Genomic DNA, 11,525 nt, shown 5'->3' with positions numbered 1-11,525 from the left:
GCCACAAGGAAAAGTGACCACCACCTACCTGTTCTTGAGGTGCTGTGTGCTGCCCAGACATTTGAACGTTCCGTTGACCATGATGGCCAGACGGGAACAGAGAGCTTCACACTCCTCCATGCTGCCGACACACAAATAACTGCTTTAGGCCCGGCTCAATGATAGTATATGATTGCACATTATTGTAAATGATTTCAATGATTGTACATGATTGTAAATGATTTTTACACCCCTATCAATGTAATTTAATGATAATCTACAATAATCTGAACTTGTGTAACTCCTAATCGCTAAAAAGGCTGTAAGCGCTTTGCAGTGCAGATTTATAACTGACAAATCATAAGACAAAATGTACATAGTGTGACCATTTTACAACACACACACACACACACACATCTTGGGTCATTTCCAAACCTATATAAATACAACTATTCAAAGACTCCTTTAATGATCCAACCTCTTGCAGGTTCAGTTGTCTCTTCAACATGCGTCCTGCCACAGTGGAATCTGCCACTCATCAACTTTGGGGGAATATACTGTTAGTTATACCCTTCTAAAGCTTGTTCATTTGTCTTGCACTGGGCAAAAAAAGCCCCACCTATTTATCTCGAATAGCAGTCGAGATATTTGTAATTGAAGGAGGTGGGGGGGTCGCCTGGTATATTAGGTAAAATTAGTAAGAAAATGGCCACCAAAGTTTGGTGACTTCCAATGTTTGAGTGTCCTTGGAAACTGGAAATTTACATTAATTGTGCTTTAATGAACGTTTTTCAATAACATTCACACAGAAATGCGTTTTTAAAAAGACATAAAAGGTGTTGAGCCCAAAAACATTGTCAACATCGAAAAAAAAGTTGGTATCTTTGATTTCATTATTTTGACAAGCACCTGATTTCACCACGCTGCCTCACATAACATGAGAAGACAGAATGCGGTCCTACCTGTGGGATGTGAGGATGACGGAGCGGCCGGCCTTGACGATACTGTTGATGCAGTTCCACAAAAACCTGCGAGCCTTCGGGTCCATGCCAGTTGTGGGTTCATCCTTGGAAAAACACATTCAGACACAGTTTATGGATACGAACTCACACATACAACTCAGGGGTGACAGTCAGTTCTTTCATCTCTCACAATTCGCCATATCTACTGACTGCAGATTGCTGCATTATTGTTTCCGCTTGTTTCCCCCATTAATGTTTAAAAACTTGCTTGCCAGTACAACAACATATCAAATACTTTACCAAGTACTTTAAGAGAGATTTGATTCATTCAAATGTCAGCTGAAGTCATTTCTATTTTTAAATTGGTAAGATGAATATTTAGGGAGATTTTCTTTTGGTCAGAACACAGTGTTTTATGTTACTGTAGTATTGATTTGTAAAGCACCTGTGTACTTTAATCGGGGTTGAATACCTTTAACTATAATAATGTCATATATTATTAATGTTATTTCCATTCTTTGCTGAACCTTAAAATTGACCTTTCTGGCAATGAAAATGCTAACTTATGCACATTTTCAACTAAATGTGCTGAGGGTAGAAAATTACTTAGTGAATAACTAAAACTCACGCATGAATGTACTTGCTGGTCATTTGCTTATAAAACAGAACAATAACTCAAGCACTGTTTTTGTTGTTGTTTTTTTTGTTTTTTTTGGGGGGGGGGGTTTGGTTTTTATTAGTAGAGAGTTTAACGGAGCTCGCACAGGTTCTAAATGAGTAGTGGGAGAGAAAGAGTAAGGGGCACAACTGACCAGGAAGATGATGGGTGGGTTCCCAATGAGCGCGATGGCTGTGGAGAGTTTACGTTTGTTCCCACCGCTGTAACTGCTGGATATCTTGTCGGCGTAGCGAGTCAGCCCCAGTCTGGAGATAGCCCAGTTGGCCACCTGGAGATATAGATGTGGCTTTGATGCATCATCATTCACAAAATTTTGTTGGAACAGACAGACAGACAGACAGCAACGTTAACTAGTAGATTCTAGCCAGGCAGAATGATAGCGATCAAACAGCACTGAAATCTGGAAGGCTTGCTTTTTACGTAAGTTTATTTTTGGCAATATACTTCCTCTATATCTACCACTCAGGAAAAGCTACTGCATGAAGCATGCTGTTTAAAAATCAAGACTTAAAGTAGAAGAGGAAGAAGGGAGAAAGAAGGAAGGAAGAAGAAGAAGGAAGAGCAGGAGAAAGAACAAGCAGAGTAAGCTAATATACTCATGAATAGAACAAGAGGTCTACTTGGCCCCTGAGACATTTAAACTCGAACACAAAACAGAGGCAAAAGATCGGTAACATATTGCATGTGATACTCACAGACTTGACCTCTCGGTAAGAAATGCCTCGGACCCGCGCGTAGAACTCGAGATGTTCGCGACCGGTCAACAGAGGGTCAAGCGCGTCAAACTGAGGGCAGTAACCCATGAACTGTCGCACCTGGACCATGTGGGAGCGGATGCTGGGGAACAACATGAGATTTTTTTGTTTAGTTGTAGTCAAGGTTTTACGGCACTTGCAACACAATTAGGTCGTACAAAAGCCGAAGCTTAGAGGTGTTTCATTTAAGTTTAAGTAAGAATTTTAAGGCACTTGAAACATGATACGGTCGTATAAATGCTAAAGATTAGAGGTGTTTCGTTTTAGTATAAGTAAGAGTTTTATGGCACTTGCAACGCAATTAGGTCATATAAGTGCCAAAGATTAGAGGGGTTTCATTTTGGTTTTAGTAAAAGTTTTACTGGACTTGCAAAACAAATAAGTTATATAATTTAAGTGCTGAAGATTTGAAGCGTTAGATGTGTGTGTGTGTATGAGTGTGTGTGTGTGTGTGGGTATTGGTATGAGTATGTATGTATGTATGTGTGTGTGTGTGTGTGTGTGTGTGTGTGTGTGTGTGTGTGTGTGTGTGTGTGTGTGTGTGCATGTATGTGTGTCTGTGTGTGTGTCTGTGTTTGTGTAAGCGTGCTTGTGTGTGTGTGTGTTTGTATGTGTGTGCCTAAATGTGTTGACAAATGCTTATGGGTCTATACAACCATGTCGCAACAAATTCCTCTGTGTGAAGCTCAATAAATTATCATCTTATCTATCTTAACTAGACATAAAAGTTCTTGAACATCTAGCTCTCACTGGCAAAATTGAAGGCAAATGAAGCAGGGGTAGGCCCAGAGAAACCTACTTCAAGAACCTTAACAAAAGAGTAACAGGGAAAGATCAGGGTAACGTAACTTTTTAAGAGCATCCTAGCAAAGGAATGAATGGAGAACCATAACCACCGATGTCTGCAGCAGATCTGGCTCTGGATGATGATGATTTCTTCTTTTTTTTTTGTTTCCTTAATGGGCCTGGTGGACTCCACGTAGAAATCTTCGAGCAAGAGCGAGGCTCTTTTTCGGCTCCATTGTCATTATACTCGAAGGCACCTCCACTCGTCCAAATACTCGTCCAAATAACTCCATTCGACTTGCCATTTTTCCTGGACATTCAACCGTATGTGTATCTTCCTTTTCATGGTTGCATCTTCGGCAACATGGGTTGAGCTCTTCATTCACAAAGTTCTGATACCATCTTGATGATGATGATGATGATGATGATGATGATGATGATGATGATTATGATGATGATGATGATGATTATGATGATGATGACGATCTATCTTACCACCCAAACCTGGATAAATGAGAAACCTCAGTACCTGTACTGGTTGATGAAGGCATCTCCCTTCGTGACTCCCTCGTCTCCTGTCAACATCTTGAAGGTCGTGGTCTTTCCCGCTCCGTTGACCCCCAACAGGCCGAAGCACTGACCTTTGGGCACACCCACGTACAGTTGGTCAACAGCGGTCATCTTACCCTTCCTGCCTGGGGTCGAGTACACCTGTTGGAGGAAGGTTTTGTAAGTCTTAAAAAGAGTTTTAGTTTAGTAACAGTTTTAGTTTAATAACAGTTTTAGTTTATTAACAGTTTTAGTTTAGTAACAGTTTTAGTTTAATAACAGTTTTAGTTTAATAACAGTTTTAGTTCAGTAAGTTTTAGTTTAATTTATATAACAGTTTTAGTTTAATAACAGTTTTAGTTTAAAAACAGTTTTAGTTTAAAAACAGTTTTAGTTCAGTAACAGTTTTTGTTTAATTTATATAACAGTTTTAGTTTAGTAACAGTTATTAGTTCAGTAACAGTTTTAGTTTAATAACAGTTTTAGTTCAGTAACAGTTTTACGGCACTTGCAACACAATAAGAAGTGATATTCACCCTGTAAAGTTTACAGACCCAGTCAGAACAGATAAAGGACACCATCATAAATTTGTTTGTTTTAGTTAGAGTTTTACGGAACTTGCAACACAATAGAGTCATATATGTGCCGAAGATTAGAAGTATTACAAGACAGTAACCATCCCAAAAGGAGGAGAGATAAGGACTATTAGACATTCGTGTCAAGTGGCTTTCGTAAGGACACAATGACGGGTCTCTGACATCATTCAAACTCACAACCTTACAATCGCAGGCCCAACGGCTAAACCGCTAGGCCACTGAAACCACTAACATTCTAGGAGGAAGGCCTTCAATTATAGATCGGACAATTAGACAATTTCCCCACAGTGACCCTTCACCTTTGTGAGTCCTTCCAGTCGCATGACGTCATTTGCCGCTCCCCCAGAAAGAACTCTCTCCTTCTCTCTCGCCACATCTACGTCCAGGGTGTTGGACTTCTTAACGGGCTTCCTAGCCAGGAATCTGACGAGAGATATGCAAAAATATCATCAAGACACATCGAAACAGCAAACCTCTTAGCAAGCAACACTGCAAACATAGGATACAGTGCAGCCTCTTTTTCTAGAGATAACAATTCAAGGGGAAAAAATTGCACTTCCAGAAAAAAAAAACCCAACACAGACAGACTATGACATACAGCTTAACACTATTAAGGTTTATAATTACTGTTCATTTATATCATGCATGTGACTTTGAGCCTGTTTGTGAGTGCATGCATGCTACAGTATTATGTTTATGGGCACAGATGTGTGTGAAAGAGAGGATGTGTGAGGGAGTGCATGCATATGCGTGTGTGTGCATGTTTGTGTGTGTATGTGTGTGTGTGTGCATGTGTGTGTGTGTGAATGTGTGTGCGTGTGTATGCGTGCGTGCACTTGCGTGTGTGTGAGTATGAGTATATATGTGTGTGTGTGTGTGTGTGTGTGGGTGTGTGGGTGTGTGTGTGTATGTGTGTGTGGTGAAACACCAAACCAATGTGCCAGGATCTGGACAATAAAGGTGTATCTTATCTTATCTTATCTTATCTTAACTCTCTAGACTCCGAGTTTTTTCCACCATTTCGACGGAGAACAGGATTATTACCGCCGGACACCCCCAGCATCCAGGGGCTAAAAGAGTTAATCCTTATTTATTTATATTTTTTTAGTAGAGGGTTTTACGGCGCTTGCAACTGCATAAGGTCATGTGAGTGCCAAGGGGTGGGTGTCAACAGAGAAGTCTTTACAGGGAATCAGACTTAGACTGCTCATCTCTCTAGCTTCAACAGCACAAGGTCTGCTTCGACTATCAAGGCACTCCGGAAATAGCAGGTCACAAGAGAGTGACAAACATACAAAAGAAGTAGAGGAAAATGACAATAGTTAGTAAGGATCAGGAAAGAAAAAGCAGCAGTTCCCTGTTGTAGATCAGGCACAGTTAAGAGCGTCACATGAGTCAGCCCATTTACAATTCTACTATGCTTGAACGAGAAATGTCCCCCCTTTGGGAATGGCCTAAAGACACTACAGTCAGTGGCACTGCCCCGGGGGGTGGGGGGGGGTAAATCCTTATTTAATGTCTCGCTGTCTGCACTTTTGTTGACTTACGCCCAAGACAGGAAAAACTTGTACTCGATCAGCCAGTTGAGAATGTTGAAGAAGATTCCTACCATGAACATGGCAAACAGGTTTCTCCCGACGACCTCCCAATCAAACGGGTCGTAGTTAAAGTTCTGACCTGAAAAGACAGAAAATGAGTTGTAGACTACAAGAAAACTAGTGAAATGCTTTATGACAAAATGGCTTAATGCTAGTATTCCAGCATCCACTCTACTCTTCTCCATTTAGATTATGAGCTGTATCTCTTGTCCTTACAGCTTCAAAATTGGGGTTCATAAAATAAATTTAACTTTATCATTATCATTTTCAGATGTTGTGATACAATTAGTTATAAACTCTGCAACTTATTTTTATGAATGATGTCTTCTTTGGCAGTCACCAAGCTCTGTTCGCCATTTTCTCTTCTGACACCAGACAACCCCACCTCCTTCAATCAAAAACATCTCTACTTCTATTCAAGATAGATGGGCAATTTTTTTTCATCAAAAGTAAGACAAAAGTACAAGTTTCAAGATCACACAGATAATTCCAAACGCCCAAAATTGACCAGCGCCCAATTCTACTGTGTCATGACACATTTAATTGAGCCTGGAAGCTGCTAATGAAATATCCTACTCTCTGTACGGTAGCTGTTTCAGTAAGGTTTTACGGCGCTCGCAACTGCATTAGGTCATATGAGCGCCAAGGGGTGGATGTCACCAGAGAAGTCCAAACAGGGAATCAAGCTTACTCTGCTCACCTCTCCAGCTTTAACAGCAAAAAGTCTACTTCGACTATAAAGACACCCCGGAAATAGAAGTTCACAAGAGAGGGACAAACATACAAAAGAAGTGGAGAAAAAATTATAATAGTAAGGAGGAAGAAAGAAAAAGCAACAGTTTCCCCTATGTTGTTCTGGCACAATATGAGCATGACATTGATAAATCAGTCCATTTACAATTCTACTGCGCATAAGAACATCCCCCCAATGGAAATGGCTAAAATACACTTCAGTCAGTAGCACTGCCCTGGTGGGGTTCTGTACAGTAGGGCATGAAACATGAAACAATCGACTAGAAACAAACAGGAACTGACCAATTCTGTTTCGGACATTTGCCTGCAGCTGGAAGCTGGCCATGTCGATGAGGCCTCGGCCCAGGCAGTAGTGGGGGAGGAGCAGAAAGACTTGCTTCAGGATCACGTTGATGTCTTTCAGATCCTGTCGCAGGGAGCATAAGTTTTGTTCAGTTGTAGAAGAGGTACTATAGCTCTTCTTGGACACATTTCTAATATACCATTAACTTCCGGGGAACACATTTGGACGTATTTCTAATATACCATTAACTTCCGGGGAACACATTTGGACGTATTTCTAATATACCATTAACTTCCGGGGAACACATTAGGACGTATTTTTGATATATTATTATCATTAACTTCTTAGGAACACATTTGGATGTATTGTTGACATATCATTAACTTCCAAAGAACATGTTAGGATGTATTGCAGATACAACAGTACTTTCCAAAGAACATGTTTGGACATCATCAACCGTATATAGGTAACTTCAGGGAAACACCTTTGGACATATTGGCGATATATTGATTATTTCTGGGGCATCCATCTGGATGCGCCGTCAATACATAAATAACTTCTAGGACACCCATTTGGATGTAGGCCTACTGTCGGTAGCTTCCAAGGAACACATTTGGACGTATCTCCTATATATGAGAAACTATCAGGAAAAATATCTGAACATGTCTCTGATATATCAGTAACTTCCAGAGAATGAGTCTGAACATGTCATGAGTTATCTGTAACTTCTGGGAAACACGCTTGGATATATCACAGACATGTCAGCAATTTGAACAGGGCTGTTAGTTTCAACATTTCCATTCTATTGCTTTTGTAACATCAATGAACATCTAAAACGAGAGAGGAAAGTTTGCTGACATGAAATCTTTCGGTTTGTGGACCATTTTACTTCATTTTACTTCCTTCCTTCAAACTGATTCGTGGGGTTACAAATTTATTACGTCCAAATAGTTTCAAATGCGGCAAAACATTACATTCTGAATGATTTAATGACTGTGATAGTTTCATTAAATCGTTTTGGTGCTTTGTGGTATTTTTTTAAGTAGGTGTCTTTATGCCCCAGTTGACAGGATTTAAATTATTTATCGAAATAGCGATATTCATGAAAATGACCACATTGAAGTCAAACGGACCGCTGCCAGACTCGAAACAAAAACAAAAACAAAAACAAAAATTTCTAAATTTTAAAAGAAAAACAAAGGAAAAGAGACAACAGTGTATGCACTTACCGGGTCGTCCTGCGACAGGAGCTCCAGAATGAAAGTCGCCAGAGTGGACACAGTGCCCAGGAACACATTGACACACGACAGCGCCACAAACGCTGAGCTCGGCACGTCAAACACTCGAGAGAACGGGTACATCATTGGTGTGATAGACCATCTGGGGAGAGACAGAATACATATTGCAATGTCATCTAGAATACATACTGCAGTGTAGTCTAGAATACATATTGCAGTGTAGTCTAGAATACATATTGCAGTGTAGTCTAGAATACATATTGCAGTGTAGTCTAGAATACATATTGCAGTGTAGTCTAGAATACAATATTATCGCAATGGTCTAGAATACATTTTTGCAAGTTAGTCTAGAATACATACTGAAGTGTAGACTAGAATACATTTTTGCAATGTAGTCTAGAATACAAACTGAAGTGTAGACTAGAATACATACTGCAATGTCGTCTAGAATACATACTGAAGTGTAGACTAGAATACATACTGCAATGTCATCTAGAATACATACTGAAGTGTAGACTAGAATACATACTGCAAAGTCTTCTATTCTATGTGTGTGTGTCCACTGATTGTTTTAGTTTAAGTAAGACTTTTCAGCTTCTGTTTGGTAAAAGTTTTATAATGCTCATAACTGCGTAAGGCACTTTTATGGCACTTGCAACACTTACTTTACTTTTCCGAACCAGTGGCCATTTGGGTTCTAGCCCTTTGCCCTGATACTTGCAACACAAACAGGACACATAAGAGCCTAAAATTGGATGTGTTACTAGATAGCAACATAACAAGGAAAGAAAGAGAACAGATCAGGATGAAAGATGTCTGACAGGAAAGAAGGAGCAATTTCTGCAATCTCAGAAATATTTTCCTGTTATATGTCAAACCTCTTTTCAAGAAAGTAGGACAGATAGAGAGAAACAACAGAGGGAAAGAAAAGGAATACAACTCACTAGCGGTTCCCTCCAACCACCTACTTGCTGTTTCTAAATGTTGCCCATTTCGCTTGGGGGTAACGGAGGAAAAGAAGAAATAGCATCTTCTTTACTGGTAAGACATCCAGCTTTTCTAATAATAATGAACAGTATTTATCATGCTCGACCCACCAATGGTGATCGTCAGATGCAAGGAGAGCCTTCTCAACCAAGAGGAGACAGACTCCCACACACTCAGCACAATAAAAGGAAAGTGTGTGCAGGGCACAGCGAAAAAAAGTTTGCTCCGAGGAGTGGTCAGGCGTGTCTCAAACCAGCTCCTCATGGAGAGAATTAGCAGGAAGACCCTGATGTGGACGCTGGAAAGCAGAGATGAGCAGCTATGGACATGTGCCGCTTGCTATGATTCTAGCTCTGGATCCAAGTAAATCCAAGTATTTGTGTAGCACAAGTTCCTGTTCAACAGCAAGGTCTATGCGCTGCACAATGGGTATTCCAATGTAAAGCGCATTGAGCTTCTTTTTTGGAAATGCGCTGTATAAATGTTATATATTGTTATTATTACAATCTACATCATTACACCAAGAGACCTGATAGTATTCTGAATCAATCTCAGCTTCCTGGAAAGCATTCAGCGCAAGCTGCCATTTATTATAGGCACTAAAACACTAACATACTGACAAGACCTTTCACTGTCTATGGCCAGGTACCCATTCTCACCTGAGTGAAGTGGGGAAAATTTGTGAGAAGTGCCTTTCCTTATAATGTCAGGCCTGAGGCTCGAACCACCAAGCCCGCAAATTCATGATTGCGAGTCCGGTAACCTAACGACTAGACTACCGACGCCAGAACTGTACTCACCCGTAGAGGAAAAGCAGGGCCAACAGGCAAGGAAAGTTCTTTGCAGACACGTACGCGTCTTTTCCAAAAGCCAGGAAAATGAAGATGCACAGAATAGCTGGGATGGAGTAGTTCAACTGGGAAAAATAAATTGTTTTCAATTACATTATGCATTGAAAGGCAGAAGAAAATTATAACAAAATACCAATTTTATTGATCTCGGTTGAAAAATAATGGATGCAATTACATGCACAGTGTATATCATCGCCGTGGTGATAAGATAGGGAAAGTGACAGAGGGTAAATTTTGCAGAAGGAAAAAAACTGAACTGATTTATTTAAAGGACAGCTTAGCATTATCCGATTTTCATACTATGGTTTAAAAAGTCCACTTTCGATTGTTTATTTGAATACAAATTTTCAATTGGAATATAAAACATGCTTTGAAGAATACGTTTCGCACAAAAAAGAAAAATCGGAAATTTTGTAGGTATCCGATCTTATCTCGACGGCGACGATATATGAAATAACATGTATGTTTTATGTATGTCACAATAAGATCTCTTGAAAACAGCCAAAAAGCTCTCTGTGACAAATGTTGGAGACGATAAAATCAATGGACAACCAAGGACAGTGACTTGTTAACAGAAAGGCTGGAAGGAAAGAGATGCAGAGGAGCCAATTAACAGATGATACCACAGATAAGTTTTAGTTTTAGTAAGAGTTTTACGGCACGTGCAACACAAATAGATCATTCAAGTGCTGAAGATTAGAGGTGTTACTAGAGAGTAAGATACCAAGAAAAAAAGGAGGAGAGGTAAGGCTGATCGAAGTTAAATCCGAAAGAAGGGTCAAACCACACCAAAGCACCTGCCAACCTTCCACAGGTAGATTGTGTCTTAAGGAGACATAGTGTAAAAATGTACCCACCATATCCCAGAGCACCTGCCAACCACCCACGGTAAAAGTGTACCCACCATATCCCAGAGCACCTGCCAACCACCCACAATAAAAGTGTGCTCACCATTTCCCAGAGCACCTGCCAACCACCCACTTTAAAAACGTACCCACCATATCACAGAACATCTGCCAACCACCCATGGTAAAATGTACCCACCATATCCCAGAGCACCTGCCAACCACCCACGGTAAAATGTACCCACCATATCCCAGAGCACCTGCCAACCACCCACGGTAAAATGTACCCACCATATCCCAGAGCACCTGCCAACCACCTATGGTAAAATGTACCCACCATATCCCAGAGCACCTGCCAACCACTCAAAATAAAAATGTACTCACCATATCCCAGAGCCAGTTGGCCAGCCAGTAGATGGTGGGGTTGATGCCGGACACAAACTGCAGGTGCTTGCTGTTGGACACGCGCTCTTCGATGAGGAAAAGCACAAAACTGGCCGGGACGAAGGACATGGCGAAGATGACGCAGATCGCCACGACAACGTCCACGGCACTGCTGTACCTGAAGGTGAAAGGTCAAGGGACTGGTTACACACCACTAGATCTAGTTATTAAAGAGGTTGGTTGGGGGGTTTTTTCTTCATAAAAATATTACAAACAGCTT

At 40.6% G+C, this 11,525-nt stretch overlaps 1 protein-coding gene across 1 annotated transcript in view; it reads right to left on the bottom strand.

Annotated features, from left to right (window-relative positions):
- Positions 1 to 11,525, bottom strand: part of LOC101862380 (phospholipid-transporting ATPase ABCA7) — a gene marked incomplete in the record, with an annotated part of 83,587 nt that overhangs the window by 16,590 nt on the left and 55,472 nt on the right. The window contains 11 exon segments of the mRNA XM_035972811.1: positions 29 to 121; positions 942 to 1,045; positions 1,754 to 1,888; positions 2,316 to 2,457; positions 3,691 to 3,872; positions 4,606 to 4,729; positions 5,854 to 5,983; positions 6,940 to 7,063; positions 8,170 to 8,320; positions 9,966 to 10,081; positions 11,246 to 11,423. Coding sequence (XP_035828704.1) covers positions 29 to 121; positions 942 to 1,045; positions 1,754 to 1,888; positions 2,316 to 2,457; positions 3,691 to 3,872; positions 4,606 to 4,729; positions 5,854 to 5,983; positions 6,940 to 7,063; positions 8,170 to 8,320; positions 9,966 to 10,081; positions 11,246 to 11,423 — 1,479 coding nt within the window.

The sequence above is a fragment of the Aplysia californica genome, unplaced genomic scaffold, assembly GCF_000002075.1.
Source record: "Aplysia californica isolate F4 #8 unplaced genomic scaffold, AplCal3.0 scaffold00859, whole genome shotgun sequence".
In the NCBI taxonomy this organism is placed as follows: domain Eukaryota; kingdom Metazoa; phylum Mollusca; class Gastropoda; order Aplysiida; family Aplysiidae; genus Aplysia; species Aplysia californica.
This window is presented reverse-complemented; position numbering and strand designations above follow the sequence as displayed.